The following is a 22303-nucleotide window of genomic DNA, read 5'->3' as shown; positions in this document are numbered from 1 at the left end:
AGGGTGGGGGGATGAGGGGTGGGAATGGGGTGGAGGTTGGGAGATGGGGAGAAAATATGGGAACACTGGTGGAGGGAAGTTGGCACTATAGTGGGATTCATCTTGAAATATTATATACCTAAAACTCAACTATAAATAAGTTCATAAAACACAGTTCTTTAATTAAATTTTAAAGAGTTACTGTGGCAGAAGTCATCTAACTCTTGTAACTCTTCTAACCTCCTGTTCCTGAGTTTGGTGGAGGTAGAAATCAGAACAAACAGCAGGTGCTGAGATAAGCTGACACCTCCTTGGGTGCTCACCGGAGAGTGGCTTCAGGATAGTCAGGGTCATAGGACTGGGTCCCCCTGAGGATGACTACGGAGGTCCTGGAGATGAAGAGGTGTGTTCCCTCGGAGATCACACTGACCGGAGCCCGGCCTTGCACCTCCACCTCCACACAGTAGTTCCCATGCACAATACTGCCTTCCACTTGGACCTGTAATGCCAAGGACAGAGGAATTACTCCAGGGACTAGCAGTCTTCTCTCAGGAGCTGGATTCAGGTCTTAAAATGAAAAAGAAAATGTGAGTCTAAATGTATCCCTGGCTCCAACCAGATCATGATATTCCCAAGCTAAATATATTTGACCCTTTTCCCATTTTCAACAACAACAACAACAACAACAACAACAACAACAACAACATTTTTCTTGCCTAACTGCTATGGCAAGTACTGATAGAGAAGGGACCAGTGTGATGAGAATAATAGTTAGAAATGATCACTCTGGGCAAGAACTGAGTGTTGAAAGTAGGTAAAGGAATGTACATATAACCTTTCAATATTTGTATTGCAAATTATAATGCCAAAAAGGAAGGGAGAGAGAGAGAAAGAGAGATAAAGAGAGAGAGAGGGAGAGAGAGAACGAGAGAGAGAGAGAAAGGGAGAGAGGAGGGGGGGGAAGTGCCTGCCATTGGGGGGAGGAGAGAGGGAAACTGGGAATATCGCTGTATTGGGGTGGGAAATGTACAATGGTATAGAAAGGTTGTTGGAATACAACTGAAACCCCATCATGAAGAACCTTGTAATTGTATATCTCACTGTGATTCAATAAAAAAAATTTTACTCACTTTTCCCATGGAAATATACTTACTTTAAGTGTCCAAAGAAAAAATGCCTGTCAATTGTAGCCAAAGATATTGCTACCTCCTTAAATTGTTGCAATGGTGCCCCAGAGGGGGGTGGGTGAGACCCCTCCCTGCCCCAAGGGACCCAGCCCTGACAGCCAAAAACCTCCAGAACTCAACTGCCAACATGCTCACAGTCGCTCTCCACATGCTCGGGCTGAGCCTCACCCATGAGTGAATTATTCCTGGACCATGCGGCTGCAGTTCATAGGACACACTGCACCCATACACCAAGAGTACCACACCACATTTGATGGGGTTCAAAGTAGGAGGAAATCAATCATAGAGGAAAAAATTTTTTCTACAGGTATATGTATATATAAAGCACACAAGGTTCAACCTTTAACATGTTAATGATCTCTTATAGAAGGGCTTAATAGCCCCTGGGTGAAATACAACAATCTTCACGTTACTTCCTTTAGAGATACTTTTTTGTAGCATTTTTAGCAGTTTTTCATAACAAACAATACAAAATATATATTATTTCGGTTCTGCTTTGGGACAGGGATTGGGGTTTAGGATGGAAACATTCCAAATACGGTGTTGCCCTTTTTGCTTTCTAGGTAATCAATTCCTTACAGAGAGAGTGTCCAGCCTCTGACGTCAGGGTGACTTGTTTAAAGCAGGTACATGTGATGGTTTTGTTCAATGAATCACTCTGCTAATCATTGAACATAATTAGTTCTCCCCTAAACTTAAAATTTTCTCTAGAAATCCTATCCATGCTTTTTTTTCAAGAACCTCCTTTCCTTGACTAGAATAGGTAGGGAGTAGAAGTCTTTGAACTCTTGTTGGAAAGCTTCTGGCAGCATAAGTGTGGTGCGGTGGTTTGGAAAGTTCAGCTACCTTGGCCAAAGCAGTGTAGTTGCCAGGCTCAAGAAAGTATCTGGGCACGACGAGGATCTGTCTGTGCATGCTGATGGTAGAAGGCAGGGGGACTGGCCACCCAGTTGAGTTCCTAAGGCTCCAGCTGTATGAAAGGACTTGAGAGATGTCACAGAGAACAGTGTCTTCAAACGTCACTCCTAACTCCACAGGCTGAGACCGCCAGACCTGATTATTAGAAAGGAAAGCTGAATCACCAAAACCTCCATCAGACCTAACAGGAGATGAAATGCTTAAGCATATGTTCCCGATGTCGGGCTCCAATTATTTGTATACTCACAGAATGACACTATGTTTCCCAAGCCATAAGCACCTATATCCATAAATTTGTAAGGATCATGTCTCTATGGGCTAGAGCGATAGCACAGTAGCAGGGCGTTTGCCTTGCATGTGGTCGACCTGGGTTTGATTCCTTCACTCCTCTCCGAGAGCCCAGCAAGCTCCTGAGAGTATCTCACCTGCACAGCAGAGCCTGGCAAGCTGCCTGTGGTGTATTCGATATGCCAAAAACAGTAACAAGTCTCACAATGGAGACGTTACTGGTGCCCGCTCGAGCAAATCAATGAGTAATGGGATGACAGTGACAGTGACAGTGATATATTTCTATAAATATAGACATGCAGTAAGCTTTTTGTAGACCATCATCACCAATTACTTGTAATCATGAAAAGTTGGTAAAAACAGCTTGATAATGTGGACATCCCCAAGAGATGTGTAATTTATGTGCATAACATTATATTAGCATTCAATCCATGTAATCAAGACAAGTTAAAAACAAAAGAAAATGGTGCATAACATATGGCATCAATACACATTGATATAGTCATGCACACAATACACACATATAAACATAGTAGACCTTACATAAAAACTTTGCAAAAATATCATAAATAAATATACAAGACAACCAACAGTGACTGTCTCCACAAAACAGGATTTATTTATCTTTACATATTTATTTATCTCCCTATCTAAAGATTTTTGTTTATCTTTATACTGCTACAAAATGTAAAGAAAATTATAAATAAAAATTAAATCAATATTATTCAGTTTTTTTTTAATTTTCTATCCATCCATTTCACCAAAAATCCACTGCTCTGGGGCATAGAACCACCTGCCCAAGCTGGCTTAGTGGAAGCTTGTGAGTCTTGCCCTTTAAGTCCCCCATCAGATCACCAGCCCTGACCCTTCACTTTGGACTTCCCAGACCTTATGCCTATGTGCCCTTTGATCTCTGTAACACATCTGGAAAAACAAGGTGCCCAACTCCCCGGAGTCAGCAATGAGACTAGGCATAGAAAGTCTCAGGAAAAAAAAATTAGAAAAATTAAGGCAAGTGATGTGATTTCAATTCCATGTAAAATTTCATTCATTTGGGTAATTTTGCCCCGCCAAAAGGCAATTTTCTCTAAATCAGATGCCTCAAAACAATTTTTTAAAAAGTAACTCTTTCTCCTAACCCTTTGGTTATAAAATATTTGGTATAAAATAATTAAACACATCTTTTGATTTTGATGTCACATATATTCACATATAACCTTCTCCAAATTATTTTAAAAATAAAATTATAAGTCTTATAAGCTTTAATTTTATAAATTTTATTTATTCATAAATTTATTAATTTACAAATTTTAATTTATAAAATTAAAAATTATAAAGCTTTCTTTCAGTGAGCTATATTGACACCAGAGTAATAAAGTAAATAAAGTAAGCAAAGGAGAATAATAAAATTCAAACACTAGAAACTAGTCTTTTTCCTCCTTTCAGCCTAGGGGCAGGCACTGCAGTCAACACCCTTCCCAGGCTGCCTTGTGTTGTGCAGAGACAATCACCTCCCCTCCACCCCCAAACTCCAGTTCTGAGCTGATTTCATTGGATAGAATCTAAGAAATGACACGCAGGCCTTCCTACCTGGACTCTCCTGGGCCCCATGTTCTTGATTGGGGGGGGCTGGCAGGGTTTGAGCGTGACGAACAGGCGCTTTTGGAGGGAGGCGGCACTGACATTATTGAAGGCAAGAACTTGCACTGTGAATTCTCCTTCCCTGAAGGGTGACAACACATATAAGAGATGGATGTTACCATTCGTCAGTGCCATCTTAGATCTGCTAAAAAATATTAAATAAGAAGATATGCCAGAGATAAAACAGAAGCAAAAGCAAAGACTTGGTTTTTGGCTTATTTCCTCAGTAGTCATTTACCCTACCCTGTATCCTCCCCAGGAACTGGGATGAATCACCAAACTTATATCACATATTGTAGAAGAAATAATAAGTCCTTTGAACTTCAGAAATAATAATAATATTCAGAAATAAAAAATAATAAGCCCTGCTTGCCTCCTTAATCAACGTCTGGACAGACAGGCTCTGGTTTATGTCCTCCAGGGAAACCTTCTGTTCCCTCCCCCTTCTTTTTTCTTTTTGGGTCAAACCTGGTGATGCACAGGGGTTACTCGTGGCTCTGCACTCAGGAATTACCCCTGGCGGTGCTCAGAGGACAATTTGGGATGCTAGGAATGGAACCTGAGTCGGCCACGTGCAAGGCAAACGCCCTACCTGCTGTGCTATTTATTGCTCCAGCCCCAAGGTTCCCCTTTTGATGGATCACTGACCTATGACTGGGAATCTTTGCGTGGTCTTTGCGGTCTGTTTTCTGAGCCACTGACTTTCTTTTTTTTAATAGAATCACTATGAGATAGTTACAAAGTTGTTCATGATTGTTTTTAGCTACAAAATGTTCCAACACCCATCCCTCCACCAGTGCACATTTCCCAGCACCAATTTCCCCAGCTTCCCTCCTGCCTGTCTCCCCCACTCCACCTGTGCACTTTTCTTCTTCTCTCTTGGCTGTCTTTTTCTGTCTTTATCTTTCTTTCTCTTATTCTCCTTTTAGGCACTGTGAGATATTTTTTAAAACTAGTATGTGAATAATACTCAAAGACGGTAGAAATAAGAGTCAGGAGGACTGATTGCGTTTTCTGATCCACTTTTTAGGTTCTACTAACCAAGGAACCTTTAGACATATTCCACAGATTAGAAGTGTGACTGGCCCAGAATGAGGCAGAGTCTATGGTTGTGAGGAGGGAAGAGTGTATGAAGCAAGTTTTGATGATCAGATCTTTTTAATAAGGAAATGTGTTTGCTTGAAAATGATGCAAAATCAACAATTATTTTGAAAACAAAACAACACTCACTAGAGGAATTCAGGAATGACCAGAGTGCCATTTTCATGCTGGGACATCAGTGAAAAAGCAAAGTCCAGCTCACAAGAGCCATGACTAGGGAGCCCTTTTCATATTCTTGGGTGCTCAGAACTCTCTGGGAATGTAGGAGAGGATGAAGAAGGCACAGATAAATCCCTACTGATGTCTGCAGTACGAGAGAGGCCTCCTCGGGCAACAGGGCACATCAAATCCTGAAGTCTCAGGAATCCCCCTGATAACGCTTCAGTCCCAGAAACTGTTACTCATTCATTCCTGGAGGAAAAACCTATCACCATGAGCAATGTGTCAATGAAGGACCAGTGACAAGGCCATTCAGTTTCTTCCTAAAATTTGGAAAGGCCACAGGAAAGGTGTACTTTCACTTCCTTCAGATGTAAGTCCTACACTGAAGGAGGAGTGATAAAAATCTTTATCTGAGAACCTAGCTCACATGGACCTGGTATTTTTTGATGTTTCTATACTTTTATACTTCATAACTTAGCATACTAGCTGAGGCTCAACTTCTTTCATTCACATCTATGACAAAGCATCCACAGATAGGAAATGTTCCATCCTCGAATAATATTAATCAAAATGGATGATTAAGTAGCAGGAGACAAAAGACTCTGAAGGGGGGGGCACACTCCTGTTGTGGTTCTGGAAACAGGCCCAGCTTTTCTAAAAATTCCAATGTTATTTTAGATAAAGGCAAGTATTGCATTTGCTAGGACCGTCTAATAAATACTTATTGAGTCCTAAATGACCAATTAAATGGCATTATCTAAGCTTTTTGAAGTGATTCCATATTACACAACTTTTTAAAATTCACCTTCTACCTTTATTATCCACCTCCTACTGTATTTCTACCTTCCTACTCATGTTATGCTAGTCCCTTGCCTCTGCAGATTATTACTGTTTACCCCAATCTACCATCTTTGATTTTTCTTGGCTCCCCACTTGTCCATTTGGCAAACTTTCTCCACAGTTAGCATCCAGCTCACATATAAATGCTACTATGAGTTAGCACCCCAATTTTTTTTTAAAAAAAGCTGCCTAAAGCACCTCTTTTAGCATGTGTTCTGTCCAGCAGCCCCCAGACTGAATTCCTGGAGAACAATAGCTGGGCTTAGTATTTTTTGTTTGTTTTTGGGTTACACCCGGCGATGCACAGAGGTTACTCATGGCTCATGCACTCAGGAGTTACTCCTGGCAGTGCTTGGGGGACCATATGGGATGCTGCGAATTGAACCCAGGTCGGCCGTGTGCAAGGCAAATACCCTACCCGCTATGCTATTGCTCCAGCCCCTGGATTTAGTTTTGACAGGAAATCAGATCAGTGTGAAAACCCAAAGGGCTGATGTTTAGACAACCATATTCTGGGCATGGGATGCAAAGAGGTGCCCTTATGCCTTACCTGCTGTAGACATGGCTGGCGGAGCTATTCCCCAAGTCTACAGTCCCATCTCCAAAGTCCCACAGGTAGGAAACATCAGTACCAACATTAATTCTGCACTCAAAGATTACACTGGCATTCACAAGTGCTGATGTGGAGGATGCCAGGCGGTTGGCCCTGATACGCCTCTGTAATCTGATATGGTGGGGCTCTGAGACCACACTGCTGATGCCATTGGAGGCCCTGACTGTCACTTGATACCTAAGGTGGGTATAGAAGGGACAGGTAAATAGTTAATAAGGCAAAAAAAGGTCAATAGAGAGAATTCAAATGAGATTTGTAAGAGAAAGGTGGCATATGAAGAAATTTGATATTTAATTTGTGGAAATCGTTATAGAACCCAATGACTTTTAACTTTCTGGGGAAAAGGCTGCAACTGTTCGACTGTTCCATTTTCATGCTTAGTACACCTCTCAAAGTAACGGTAACACTATTCTCCTTAAAGGAGGAATTTGCTTTGATCAAATGCCCAGGTCAATTTAGAGATAGAATCTGAATCCAAGATTATTTGATTTCAGTCTCATCCTCTAACTTGGCCAGACAAAGGGATAGGATCCTCACCCCTTAAATCAACAGTTTCCCTCATCTTCACTGAAGTGCCTTGTGGTTATGACATTTAACATTGCAACATTTTAAGTTATTTTAGTGTAAGCATGGTAATCCTTAGTGTCTGAGTAAGGCTGCCTTGTAAGTAGCCAATAACCCCCCAAATAACCATTTTATACAGACCACCGGGGCATTCTGAGTTTTTTCTTAATGTTTCTTGAAGTTGTCTTCATAGGTGTTTCTTCTCCAAAATACCAAATGAACTCCAGAAGAGTTGTTTCCTTGGTCACAGCTACAAAAGTGATGTCAGTTTCTGTGGCGAATATGGTTCCATTTGTATAGACAGAAATGGCTATGACAAAGGAAAAGGAGGGCAGATGTTTGAGCATATACGGACTGAGAAATTAGTACCCTCACATTCCTATTTAGTCATGAGTGAGTGAGCATAGAGCCCAGCAGCTGGAATTGAGAGACTGCTAAAGACTGCATCTAGTGACGTAATGACCAAACTACAACTAAGATCAAAGGTCACCATAGTAATAATTCATAACATGATACGGCAAGTTGGTATTTACTTTTACTCCTTTGGTATTTTGAATGACTGCGGTATACTGAGCTAGATATGCATGTGGATATAGCATTTTATACCTTTAGAGTGAAGCCTTAATGTGACTTAATGGGGTTTCTAGAAAAGTCATAAAATTGTAGATGAATATTGAATTAGTTCAAGGGCAAATAGAGTTCTTGGTAGAGTTCTTCACAGAACACAATTCTTTTTTGCCTTTATGATTTTGTTTGTTAAATACAAAAGGGGAATTAATACATACATTGCATCTGGTACCAAACAATCGCGCTGTACCATCTCAGGCCATCATTCATTTGGATTGAAGAAGCAAAGGACACATTATATGAAGAAATGGATGGAAATTTATGCATAATGACACTGTCTACAATATAGAAAAGAAAGATAAGGAGGGAAATTCCTAAACGTAATTTACTAGTTTCACAATACAGAGCAATTTTTTTTCTGCTTTCTGCGGAAAGAAATTCCAAAATTCAAAACAAGTGTTTTCAAAGAAATTTCCCAGTTTGGATGCCCAGCAGCATGCCAAGGTTTGTGGGGAAGAGTTTTCTGACTTCCCTGCAAGTGAGAAAATCTGCAGCAGGTTCAAAATTATAACCTAGGCCAATACTTGGCTCCCCACCTCTCCCCCCACACTCCCAGAGATTGACAGTTAATCCATAATGTGGCTGTCAGTCAATCTCCTCCTTCAGATCCCATAAGATCCACATCTTGGCCTCTTATCTGATGAGGAGATTAATTGGCAGCCTCGCATTTCTCTGGAGACCACACACCCTGGGCTTCTGACGGAATGTGTGAAAGTCACAGCCATGTAGATTTGCATTAGTGATCAGGTGTGGCTGGCTCTCTGCTTAGGGGACCCTGCCTTTGCACAATCCTCAGCCCACTTGGGAGAACTTGTGTTATTTTCTTGATATCTGCTACACACAATTTTACAACTTGCCCAGTCTGCAAAGCTCATCAGAGACGTCACTTCCTAACTCAGATATTCCTAATCCTCTCAATTATACTTAACGGCCTTGACTTACAATATTATAGCCTAAATCTTTTTCTTCCTAAGGCATTTTTCCCCCTAAGGTATTTTAATGTCCTAGATCATATTTTTCTTTTTTCTATTGATTTTTGGGTCACACCTATGGGTGATCAGGGATTATTCCTGATTCTGCATTTAGTAATCACTTTTGGCTGTGCCAGGGATTGGACCCAGGTTGGCCACATGCAAGGCAAACACTCTACCCACTGCACTATGTCTCTGCCCCTCCCAGCTCAAATTCTTCACATGCATGTCTTAGTGTTTTACTGGATTATAAATCCAACAAGACTAGGGCTTTGAATGACTTCATCTTCTTGCTTGCTTTAGAGTACATTATTGTGCAATGTTTTATGAGTGAGGTAATAATAAATGAGGGCTTTTGTATATATCAATTTGGAATTGTTACTAGTTGACTGTAATAACACCAATTCAGTATAGTGCCTTCTCCATACATAGCTAACATAAGTAAGTTTAGGCTGCAGTAAAGGTCTTACATTTCTCGTCCAGGGTGGAGCCAGCAAAAATAAGAACTTCATTTGCATGGATACTGCTGGAATTCATGAAGACAGATATGGTCTCATGGCCAATTTCCACATAATAAGGCCCAAGCTCTACTTCAGTTCCATAACACTCATTATAAATAACTGTCTTGAGCATATAGACTCCTTCTGCAACAAAGGAGAAAGAACAACCTTTCCATTATTAACAGCAGGTGCAATATTTGATACCTGTTGAATGTTTATAATGTAGCAATGAATGGAAACCAAAATAGTAAAGACGATTTTGTCTCTGATAGTAACAGAAGTATTATATGGACCTCCAACCCACCCAGAAAAATGGGGACCCACAATCAACAATGAAACATAAAGTTTAATGCCCTGTCATCTTGAAATACTTAGCATTTTTAATAAGATGTTTTTGCATATTATTTGAGAATTGTGTAGGAAGTCTCTGCATTAGAAGACATTCCACAAGGATGACAAGCTGTCAAACAACAACAACCAACATATATATTATTTTATAGCTAAAAACAACAACAGCAACAACAGCCAAATGGAAGAAATGAGAAAACACTCTGCAATATTACAAAATGGCCCAGATCTCTTCTCCTGCTTAGCATTTTAATAGTACAACTGTATGCCATAATATAATAATGTGACTTTGCAATTCCTTTCCTTAAGTGCTGGATTCTTATTTTTTCACCTTCTAATTAGTAATTGCCTAGAGGAAAAGTTTATAAACATTTTGCTCACAAACCTAAAGAAACATATGGGTGGAAACATGATAGCAGTGGGGACTTCAACACTCCGTATCACCACTGGACAGATGAACTAGACAAAATGCCAGTAAAGGCATAAGAGCACGAAGTGAAGAACCATAGGAGCTGGATCTCAAGGATATATACAGGGCCTTATATCCTCAAATATTGAATACACATTCTTATATATTGTAATATATATTGCAATATAGCTCATAGCAAATATTATTTTTAATGTTGAAAATCTGAAAGCATTCCCTCTGAGATCAGGTATAAGAAAAGGATGTCCAATGTCTTCTCTCTTGTTCCACATTATATTAGAAGTCTTAGCAACAACAAGTGAAGGGAAGGAAACCAAAGGGGTCAAATTAGAAAAGAAAGAGTTAAATTATCTCTATTTGCAGATGCCATAATATTATACAAAGAGGACCCAAAAGAGTTCACAAAGATCCTTCTAGAAACAATAAACCAATATAGCAAAGTGGCCAGCTACAAAATCAATACACAAAATCATGCACATTCATGTAAGCAGTAGCAACAGTTATGTCCCTAAAAATACATTCTGAGCTTCTGAGACTTTTAATAACAAAGTTTGTGATAAACAGTTATAGTAAAGGAAAGACAGATATCCTGTCTATAAGAAAGCATTTTATTGGGACCCTCTGCGCCTAAAGACTTTGATTCCAGAGACCTAACACATTCGGGCATCCAGAGCAGCATCTAATGGCAATGCACTGGGACTGCGAACTGGGCTACAACTCTGTGCTGCCCGGGGGTGGATTTTTTCCTTCCCACCCTGTCTTCCTGCATGGAAAACGGCGGCGGTGGCACCCACATGGCAGGCGCCATCTTCTAAGAATCCTAACCCAGAGGTATTCGATTTTTACACTTGGGGCTCCCAGGGACTCATGGGAAGGGGGTGTAACCGGCATGCCCGCGGCCCAGATAAATTTGGAGCTGCTGAGAGTGAAGCGCACCCTCTGCGCCTAAAGACTTTGATTCCAGAGACTTCTTACAGCAATGTACTGGGACTGTGAGCTGGGCTATGCGATTTCTGGCAGAATTTTCCCTGGACTTTATACAGAAATCCAAAACCGCGCGGACGCTGCTGCATCTGCGCGACTTAACATTTATAATTGTCAGCAATGTGAAATGGTTCCTTTTGAACAGGTCTGACTTGGGGGGGAAACTCCAAATAATAACAGTAAGTTTTTGTTGAAATATTGAAGGTTATTAATGTAGCAGCCACCTCTCTGGACTGTGAACTAAGCAAAAGCCCCACGCTGGCCGACGCAGCGTGGCGTACACCATACTATGAGGCGCGGGAAGGGGGATGAGGGGGGGGAAAAAAAGGGAAAAGGAAAAAGGAAAAAAAGAGTTATGTACTTGTAGCAGTGGGGCTACATATCTCTTCATTCCCAGCAATGGAAAACTATTATCAAATGCTTCCTTGGTAGTAGGTCTGTCTCTCTTGGGTGGAAACTCCAACAACTATAGTGAGTTTTGTGTTGAAATATGGAATGTAATCAAGGTAAAGAGAAAATGAAGTGAAATTCATTAGTTATACAGTAGGGGGTAGGGAGTGGAGCGGGGGGTATACTGGGGTTTTTGGTGGTGGAGTATGGGCACTGGTGAAGGGATGGGTGTTTGAATATTGTATAACAGACATAAACCTGAGAACTTTGTAACTTTCCACGTAGTGATTTAATAAAAAGTTAAAAAAAGAAAGCATTTTATTAAGTCTAGCTGAAAGAAAGATATCAATAATGCAATAGTGTGTGACTATTATAATATCATCATCATTTCAGTTTATTTATTGTAGTTAAGTTGCTTATGTCTTGAAATACTAGATAAAAAATTGGACCCAACAATAGGATGCCAGCAAAAAATACATTTGAATAGTCAGAGTAAACAAAAACTCAAGTTCAATGGTTGGAAGACAATTTTTCAAGCAACAACTCCATCACAAAGATTATCGTGGTCATACTAGTATCAGACAACATAGGCTTCAGGATAAAAAAAAATCAGACAAGACTACAAAGGTCATTTTCTTTAATTATCAAGGGATATTTACATCAGGAAAATCTCACACTCTTAAACTTATATGCAGCCAATGAAGGACAAGGAAAATACTTAAAACAACTGCTAAAAGACTTGAAGACATTGATAGCAACACCATAGTAGTTGGAGCCTTCAACATCGCCTTATCACCTCTGGATAGATCAACTAGACCAAAGCTCAATAAGGAAATACTTTCTTTGAAAGAATAAATGGAAGGGAGGGGTGCAATAACACATATATGTATATTCATGTATGTATATGTGTATATATGTGTGTATGTTTATATATGTGTATGTAGTGTATAGTGTATATATATATATGTGTGTGTGTGTGTGTGTGTGTGTGTGTGTGTGTATCTGTGTGTGTAGATAGATAGCTTTTTGTCCTCGAATGGTTGAATGCACATTCTTCTCCAATGCATATGGCACATTCACCAAGATAGACCACATACTGGAACACAAAACATATCTCCACGAAGTCAAGATAATAGAAATAATACTCTCTACCTTCATGATGCAATGAAAATAGAAGTTAATCACAAATAGAAATGGAGAAGAAACTCATATACCTGGAAATTAAATAGTTCTTTATAGAACAACCAGTATGTCAGAGAGAAAATCAGAGAGGAAATTTAAATATTCCTGGAAACAAATGAGAATGAGGATAAGATTAACCTGAACATGTGGGATACAGCAAGAGCGGTGTTAAGGTTAAAGTTCACATAGATAACCTGACAATACAACTTAAGAAACTGGAAATGAGCAACAAATAGCTAAGGTATTCCAAAGGAAGGAAATAATAAAACTTATTAATCATTAATTATTATTATTATTATTATAAAATAATAAAGGAAGGAAATAAGTTTTATTATTTCTAAGTTTTATTAGCAGAAATAAACTGGAGGCCAAGAAAACAATCTGAAAGATCAATGAAACTAAGAGCTGATTCTTCAAAAAAATAGAGAAGACTCACCAGTAAGACTCAAAAAGAGAGAGACAACCCTAAGAAACCAAATGAGAAATGAAAGGGGGAACATTACAACAGAAATGCAAAGGTTATAGTATGGGACTAATTAACCCAAGTACACTAGAAACAAGGGCCAGGAGGATGGGTCCATGGTTGGAAGCTTGGATCAATGAATAAAATCTTGCCACAGCAGCATTTGTTGTCTATCTTGGCATGTGGTCAAACATAGGTTTTTCTTTTTGTAATTTAACTTCCTCCCTCCCTCCCTCCCTCCCTCCCTCCCTCCCTTCCTTCCTTCCTTCCTTCCTTCCTTCCTTCCTTCCTTCCTTCCTTCCTTCCTTCCTTCCTTCCTTCCTTCCTTCCTTCCTTCCTTCCTTCCTTTCTTTCTTTCTTTCTTTCTTTCTTTCTTTCTTTCTTTCTTTCTTTCTTTCTTTCTTTCTTTCTTTCTTTCTTTCTTTCTTTCTTTCTTTTTTCCTTCTGTCTTTCTTTTCTTTCATATCTTATTTTATTAAAGCACTGTGAGTTACAAAGTTATTAACAGTTGGGTTTTTAACATAGAATATCAATATTCCATCAACGATCACACCACCATTGTCAACTTACCTCCACCAGCATTCCCAGTTTCCCTCTCCAACTCCCCTCCTACAACCTTGCAGGACACATGAGAACTGGTATTCAGTAGAAAAAAATGCCAAATGAGAGGCTGGGGAAGGACAGGAAGGGGGTAGTATCTATGGTGGAGGGACACGTTCAACTGAGAGGAGGCAGTGCTGAAAGGTGATAAAGTGTTACGAAATCAGCAAGCAGTAGTGTAAATGACAGTGGAACCCACATATAGATATATGCCTCTACAGAAATAGACTGTTGGTTGAAAAATAAATGGGGTGGGGGGTAGGATAACTGGTGGAGGGAAGTGGACACTGGTGAAGAGATCAGTGTTGAAACACTCTACTCTTGAAACCCAATCATGCATAACTATAATTTCACAGTGACTAAGTAAAAAGATTTTAAAAGATAATAACTTCATAAAAATAAAATGATGAAAGAGTAGAAATAATCTAAATGTAATTAACAAATTTATCTGACTCAATTAATGGAATATTATGCAATTATACAAAAGAACTAGAAAACTCTTCTATACATACTTGGGAGTATCTCCATAATGTAGAGTTGCATGTAAATGAGGACTCTCAATGTACACAAGAACATTTATCTGTACAATAAGGACATATATTGGATGCGTTTTGGAATCACAGTTTCCCATGCAGAGGGATCGGAGCAGTTCTGGGAAAATAAACTATGCACCACATCTTTCTTTGGAACATATTCTCTGGGACTTGAGAATGCACTTCAGCCTTTCTTTCATGGGATCTGAGAGTCCTACCTTTTCTGTACCGGTGATAGGTGGTAAATGCCATTTCCTCTGACATGTTGTGGATCCTCATTTGAACTCCAGAACCATCCCCGAAATCCGTCACCACACAACAAGCTGCTTTGGAAGCAATGTGAAGTCGGAAGCCCAGGTTTTTAGGTGCCCATACATCAGTTTCTGGGTAACCATGGATGGCAGCATCTATAGTCACAGCATGATCACGTATTGGGATGGCTCCATAATGACAATCAGTACAAGGACAGGGCTCTTGAGGACCAGACTGGGGTGCTGAGAGGCTGTGAATATTGACAGCTTCCAAAGGAAGGCTGGAAGAGATGTGGAGAGAGAGGAAGGAATGCCTCAGGATCAGTTTGCAGAACAGGAAGATGGCTCATAGGTCTGTAGCACATTCCTGACACATGCCAGGGCCCCAGGTTTGATCTCTGGCACTGCTTGACCCCTGAATCTCATGACTATTTTGCTCCAGTGTCCCCCAGAACTACTGCAAGGGTCAAAAATTAAAAATTAAAATAGAATTCAGTCTGAAAATTCCTGGGGACATGTTACTGAGAGAGAGAAGCCTGCTTTGGAAATCATTCTACTAAAGTAAGATTTGTGAAACCTATGGCAGAGGTCTCACTGGCTCTCAAAATGGAGACAATAATTCCAAACTCACCTGACATACGTGAGAAATATAGATTATCATGCTTTCCCCAAATTCTGGGCTGAGAAAAGAAAGTCCTATGAGATTCAATAAAAAGCTTTAAGTCTAAGAACTAATGTTCCTACTGTAGAGATCCTAGCAATAATGTAATAATCTTCCCTGTAACTGGTGAATGAGCATGAAGATCTGTAACTTGAAGATACTTCCTCTCACATTCTGAAGAAATGTTCTATGTCAGGGTCATTACAAACCTTTGTACATTTTGAATAAATTGGGAAGTTAGGTGTCTGTATGGGTCAACCTTCAACTTCCAATAATAGTTTCTCTGATCATCAAGTATAAGTAAAAACTGTTCTATAGTGGTGTCCATGGTTGACATGGTCAAATAGCTTACAGCATAAATCAGAAAAAGAATAAGCAAAAAACAATAGCAAATAAAAGTTGTTCATGGGCCTAGAGAAGGTTTCATTATAACTATAACTAGTATCCATTCTCTCAGATGTCCCTCCCATCATTTATGCGTGCCATCATAATGCATAAATTTAGACAAAGTTTCAGTCTGAATACATAACATGGAAAATAAAGGAAACCAACATGGGCACTTCATTTGTTGATTTTCTTCATTTTTGATAGCCACCAGTATCATCCACAGTGCTGTATTATTGATCACAACTATTAAAGTGGAGCATGAAGGTAAGATAATCCCAATTAATTGAGCTTGATATCAAAGGTTCTAGAGGGGACACAAGCCTCGATGACACCATCAAATACCTGCTAGGAAAAGTGAAGTGGAATCAGGATATGTTCTAAAATAAATGTGGCTGTCTATGGGGATGTCCCCATAATGACAGTGGCTCCTCACATCAGTAATGAAAAACAGCTCTATGGTCACACTTTCTGAAGAATTCAGTGGTCCTATGATACATAAAGGAATTTAAGTTTTCCAGCTCCAAAGAGACCACTGCAAAATGCTGCCATACTTTATTTGGCTATTTTTGCCCAAACTCATAAAATTCTACAATGTTTACCTTACAATACAGCACAGTTTTTTTGTTTTGGGTTTTTTTTGTTTTTTTTTTGTCATTGTTTGTTTTTGGGGGTACCAGAGGCAGTAGTGTTAAGGGATTTCTCTTAGAAGGCTTGGGGGATCATTGGGATACCAGGGATCGAACCCAGGTCAGCCATATGCAAGGCAAGCCCCTACCTGCTGCACTACTGCTCTGGCTTCTGCAAATATGGATCCAATGATGTACCCACTCTTTCTTTCCTGCCTCTCTTTCTCACTGGTCCTCCCTGATGTAACTGACAGAGTATGCATCATGGGCCCCAGCCTTCAAGGCTTTCCTAATGGGTTATTCTCTCACCCAATAGACAACTGCCTGGTCCTGAGGTAGAAACAATGCATGCTACTCCTAAGAGAAGCTCAAGGGTCATCAAGAAGTGATACCACTGTGGCATTTTCTTTCTGACCAAGGATGATGGGTACCTAGGATCTCCTTGAACCATATCCCAGAAAAAATTATTATATGTAAACACTATAATTGAGATTCTTGTGGACCTATAGACACACTTACAACAGTATACACCCTTATCATCCAAACAGAACATTTCCTTTTCCTTGACAGCCTTGCTCTGTTTAGCTAGATAATTCTTCCCTCTTCTATCTGCGAGACTACTCCCTGACTGAATGATGCAACTGCAGGTGCTCTCTGACTTTCTACACAGTCAGGGAACTGGGCATTACTTACATTTTGGTCACAATTCTCTTTTGCTCTCAATTCACAGGAGTGACTGAATCTTATTAGTTGCAGTAACTCTAAATTATGCATCATATAGGGAGAATCAAGAAAACTGGGGTGTGGGGTGGTGTGGAGGGATAGTGCAGCAGAGTAGGGTGTTTACCCTATTTGGGCTGACCTGGGTTCAATCCTTGGCATTCCATATGATCCCCCAAGCACCACCAGGAATCGATCCTGTGTGCAGAGCTCTGAGCACTGATGGGAATGACCCCAAAACAAAATAAACATAGGGGGACAAACGAGGGAGCATTACAAATAAATAGTGGAACAAGAGTCATGCCAGGTCAGGTGGAATGGGGTAGATCAGAGAGAACTGGTAAATTTAACTCTGAGTTACAACCAGTACCTGCCCTTGGAATGTGAGACAATTTGCAATTGTGAAAATAGTGGAAATACAGTAAAAATAATAGTGGAAATGGTGGGAATGCAGTGAAAATATGCATGAACAAAGAAGCGTTTTGATTTAAAGAAATGTTTGCATTTCCTTTAAGGAAAAGATTACCTTTGTTTTGCATGATTAGATGTTTAATATTCATTAGGATAGATGAAGAAAACAATGGATTTCAGAAACAGTATGATAGTTTGGAATCTTAAAAAAAAAAGGCCAGAGCATTTTCTGAGATTATATTTATTGGGTTCCCTAATGCTATTTTTAAATTGTGGTTCAAAAAATACATACAACATAAAATCTATCACCTTAATTAAAAAAAATGTGTTGTTGTTATCATTGTTGTTGTTACCCGAGCCATGCTGTCTTTACTGGGGCCCCCTTGGAGGGGGGGCTGGTTGAGTTTCCCTCCCTGCCCCAAGCAGAGCCCCAGCAGCCAAAAACCTCTGGAACCCAGCCACAGCCATGCTCAAGGCCACTCTCCACACACTTGGACTAGCCTCACCCATGAAGGAACTGACAGAGGAACCCAGGTATGCAGGACCTGTGGCTGAGATCTCCAAGCCTGCTCGGATAAGGACTGGGCCTCCTCCACCCAGGTCCATCATTTTCCAGTAGCTTGGCAGCCACACCCACAAACCACCCCAGCGCTGTGTAATGTCATCAACAGCCAAAATCCAGAGACTATAAAACAAAGCTCCCAGAAGAGAACAATACAGAATCTCGCACAGCAGAGCCTGGCAAGCTACCCATGGTGTATTCAATATGCCTAAAACAGTAACAATAATGGGCCTCATTCTCCTGACCCTGAACGCAACAGGGATGAATGAGACGTTACTGGCGCTTGCTGGAGAAAATCGACGAGCAATAGGGTGACAGTGACAGTGACAGTGATCATTATTGTTGCAGGGTCCACACCCTGGCAATGCTTGGGGGCCAGTGAACCAGGGATCAAGCCCAGAATCTCACATATGCAAGGTATGTCCACTACTGCTTGAGCCACATGCCAGCTTTCAATCCATTTTTAGGTACAATCGAGTACAATTAAGCTTAACTGAATGTAATTCAGTGCTGTTAAGTTATTTGCATTGTAAAACACATATCCAGAACTTTATCCTCCTAAAAATCTGTAACTGTGCCCACTGATCACCAATGACCCCTCTTCTCTTTTCCAGCTACTGTACCCAGCATTACACTTCTATGGGTGCCATATATGAGATAATCATATACTATTTGTCTTTTTTGTGGCTGACTTGAGTATTAACCTATCATTTTAGACTTTACTCTCAAATTTTAGCTATTACTATTATTTTATACCTACGAAATGACCAATTAATGCAATACTACCCATATATAAACAATTATTATAGTATTCAGTACCTCCAACCTTATTATGTTCCTATATTTCACAATCATGATGGTAACAAATCATTTATTGTGTCAATTTCTATATGTACCCCAGCATTTACATTAAATTATCAACTTGATCTAATTCTACCAAAGATGGTTTACTGACATACCAGCCAGCATGGATAGCCCAATCTGGAGGAGCCACTGTTTTCCTCCCATCAATTTTTGACATTGTTCCACTAGTTGTTTTCAAAGTGTTCTATAGAGAAAAAAAAATAAAAATATTAAGAGCTGTGTATGAAAACTAGTACATTTAGAAAAGTAACATTGCAAGAAGATAAAAATTGAAGCTGACGATGGCTATGTGACAGGCACCACTGAGCGCAGAGAGCCTGTAGCTGTTTGTTGTCAGTTTGCATGGAGCTCACAATTGCGGGGAAGGCTGTGACAGTCAGGTGGCCATAGCTGCACTAGGGTCAGCAGGAGGACAAGGGAGAAATAGAGAGTGAGTGGAGGCACAATGAGGTTTAGACTTGGGCACTTTACAACTTTTTCTGAATGAGATGGAAATGGATAAAAAATATAGACAATTTGATTTATACCTTTGAAGCACTGGTTGGGCTGATTTACTGGGAAAACGCTGTGGAAGGTAAGAATCTTAAGGCTGAATTTTCTGAATAGAGTTTCTAACCTAACTGAATCTAAAAGCAAGAATGATTCTTGCTCTACTACAAAAATAGCACTGACAATCCACGTGTGATATAGTAGTGGAGATATGTAAAATGACAGCATCAGATAATTCAATCATATTCACAAAAGGCAGGCACTCAGATCACCTCTGCCAAAATAACCAGGATACTGAGAATAAGTAGCTGCTCCTATTACTCTGGACAAAGCTGATAAAGAAAGGGTGAATTCAGCAATTAGAATTCTCATTTCCAGTGAGGTACAGAGAGGTGTTTGCAGCCCTCACTCATAGGTGTTTATCTTGTTTACAGGGGAAGGTATTTGCCTTGCATGTGGCTAGCCTGATTTCATTCTCATCGGGACCTTAAGAGCACTGTCAGGAGTAAACTAAGCACTACCAAGTGTGGCCCCCAAACCAAATAAGTATACAAATAAACAACAAAAAAATCTTCATGCAAGTACTGTTTACTTTAAATAAATTCTTATTGCCTACAGTCATTGGATTCCATAGTCTCAGCTTCACCTTTCAAACCTTCCATGAACAACAGAGACTAGCTACTCCCTCTCCAAGCAAGCGACTCAGTATAACTCACACCGTGGGCTCCCTGGAAGGAAAAGATTTTCTTGTTTGTGTTCGTTTCTACAAGGATTATTGTTGTTGTTATTTTCACTGTTTTATTCTCTTGTTTTTTTTGGGGGGGAATCACACACCCAGTGGGGCTCAGGGGCTATTCCTAGGATCTACGAGGCAGAATTTGGGCACAGTTAATTTGCATTGGTCTGTTAGCCCCTCATATTAACTCAAACTACAAATGCTCAAGTAAGTCTGAGTTCTATTTGTCATCTAATCTCTGGGAGAAGGGAGCACTGAAAACTCAGAAGATTCTGCGTATACAAAAACAGTAATCCATGCCCACCTAAACACCTCACCCACTGCTTCCTGACCTACTGCTCTCAGGGGTTGAGATGTTAATCTTTGCAATTAAACATCCTTTACTATTAACCTGAAAAATATCTCTAAGCAATTCTTTTCCAAAGTTATGTTAAGCATAGAAGCACTGCTCAACACTATGTACCTGAGAAAATATTTATTTTCAGGTACAAATATTGTGTGTGTGGAGAGAGGTTTATAATCACACATGCTTCTCTCACTCTCCTTGGATATCTAGTCCTGTTGACAATTGTGATACCCAGATGTGGGTGTATTCACTCACACCTCCAGGTAGTCAGATGTAATTTAACATTGACTTTCAAAGAGCTTCCTAACTCCATTCAACAAAGAAATAAAATATCTACACAAATATAAATAAATGTATCAGTATATATTGTAGATAACTAGAATGGCTTCCTTCTCTGACCTGTGGCCAAGTGTCTTCCCTATATTGAAAATCCAGAACTTCATGTATTTTTTCTCTTTTTCAGTTTTTGGGTAATTTCTGGTGGTGCTCAGGAAACACTCCTGGTGGATGTGGGGAACCATATGAGGTGCTGGGAATTCAATCAGAGTCAGCTGTGTGCAAGGCGAGGGTCTTACCTGCTGTACAATTGCTCCAACTCCAGAATGCCATGTCTTTAGACTGCATTCTGGTATGTCAAGGTAAAATTACAGCTACATAACTTAAACTTGCTTCACGGACACAATACACAGGACCAGAAACCACATCTGATAAACTAGACTCCTACTGAACTGTTGGGGGCTTTCTTAGGCTCACACACGCGTGCTCTGTGTCCAGGGGGTACAGCAGTGGCTGTCGGAAATACCTTCTTCCAGGAAGCCAAGAAAGGAGGGCTCTCTAGTTCCACAGCCTCTTCTGTTGCTGTCAGGGCACAGGTCGGATTAACACGGATCTCTAGAGTAAACAGACAGGAAGTTCTGAAAACTGCAACGTGCCACAGAGGCATAAAATAAGCCAGCAATGTTAGGGAACTCATATGGCCACTGCCTGCACTCAGGGTAGGGAAGTCCACTCCTCAGTCCTGAAGTGATGAGTGAGAGATCACAAACCCGGGAATGTGTGAGAAAGAAAAGGAGCAAAGCCAAAAAGTCAGGTGGGAAATGTCTCAGGTAAACGTGAGGACAAATAAAGAAAGACATCCCAAAGATCAAAAGCCAGATGTTCCCAAAAGCACTATAAAGATTCCATTGTATTACTATCTTGTGCTAATAAAAGCAAAAGAGAATTAACCTAATGTCCAGTTCCCGTTCGTTAAAAATATGTAAGACTAACTGAGTTGAGTGCATGGTCAAACCTAGTTAGGAATGACATAACTTCACAACTAGTTCCAAGAAGAAGAATTAAAAAAATTAATAAAATAAATGAGTTAGTCTGGTAAAGTAATGTGCTTTTCTGAATCAATTATCAAACCCACTAAGGTCAAAATAGCTGAAGAAAAAGTCTGATCTACAAAAAGAGATGAATTCTACATTCCCTGAATGTAGAGAATGATATTAAAATGACAAAGTTACAGTTCCAAATTACATAAATCACTTCAGAAGAAAACAACTGAATGAATGAAAAATAGCTTCACATGGTCAGCATCAGACTCCCTGAGTTATAAAGGATTCATGCAGGTGATACAGTTAAGCCTGGGACTCCCTGGGGAAGTGAGGACATAAAACGGTTTGGACTGAGCCAGGATTTCAAATTCCAATGCTATCACTTCTAGGAAGCGAGGGCAAACTTTCTGGCTTTTTATTTTCAGGCCTTGCCTGATAACAGGATGAGGATGAAGCTTCGGCATCTGAGTACCCGTCTGGCACCTGGCTTAGGGGTGACATCATGATCTGATGCTGGTATTTCTGCCAAGGCCTTACCAACTTGCACTTTCTTGGCAGCACTCTGGCTGCAGATGCAGAGCTGGAGAGCCCCGCTCTTCGTCACCACAGTCAT

At 40.1% G+C, this 22303-nt stretch overlaps 1 protein-coding gene across 1 annotated transcript in view; it reads right to left on the bottom strand.

Moving 5' to 3' along the window:
- Positions 1-22303, bottom strand: part of PKD1L1 (polycystin 1 like 1, transient receptor potential channel interacting) — a 199575-nt gene extending 177272 nt beyond the window's left edge. The window contains exons 1-11 of the mRNA XM_055124814.1: positions 22123-22303; positions 21096-21262; positions 18845-18984; positions 14537-14850; positions 9362-9535; positions 8079-8198; positions 7435-7603; positions 6667-6906; positions 3963-4095; positions 2013-2219; positions 303-478 (exon numbers count right to left, since the gene is read on the bottom strand). Coding sequence (XP_054980789.1) covers positions 303-478; positions 2013-2219; positions 3963-4095; positions 6667-6906; positions 7435-7603; positions 8079-8198; positions 9362-9535; positions 14537-14850; positions 18845-18984; positions 21096-21262; positions 22123-22303 — 2021 coding nt within the window. The remainder of the gene's footprint in view (positions 1-302; positions 479-2012; positions 2220-3962; positions 4096-6666; positions 6907-7434; positions 7604-8078; positions 8199-9361; positions 9536-14536; positions 14851-18844; positions 18985-21095; positions 21263-22122) is intronic.

This window comes from Sorex araneus, chromosome 2 (assembly GCF_027595985.1).
Source record: "Sorex araneus isolate mSorAra2 chromosome 2, mSorAra2.pri, whole genome shotgun sequence".
Classification (NCBI taxonomy): domain Eukaryota; kingdom Metazoa; phylum Chordata; class Mammalia; order Eulipotyphla; family Soricidae; genus Sorex; species Sorex araneus.
Note: the sequence above shows the minus strand (reverse complement) of the source record. Positions and strands in the feature narration are given on the sequence as shown.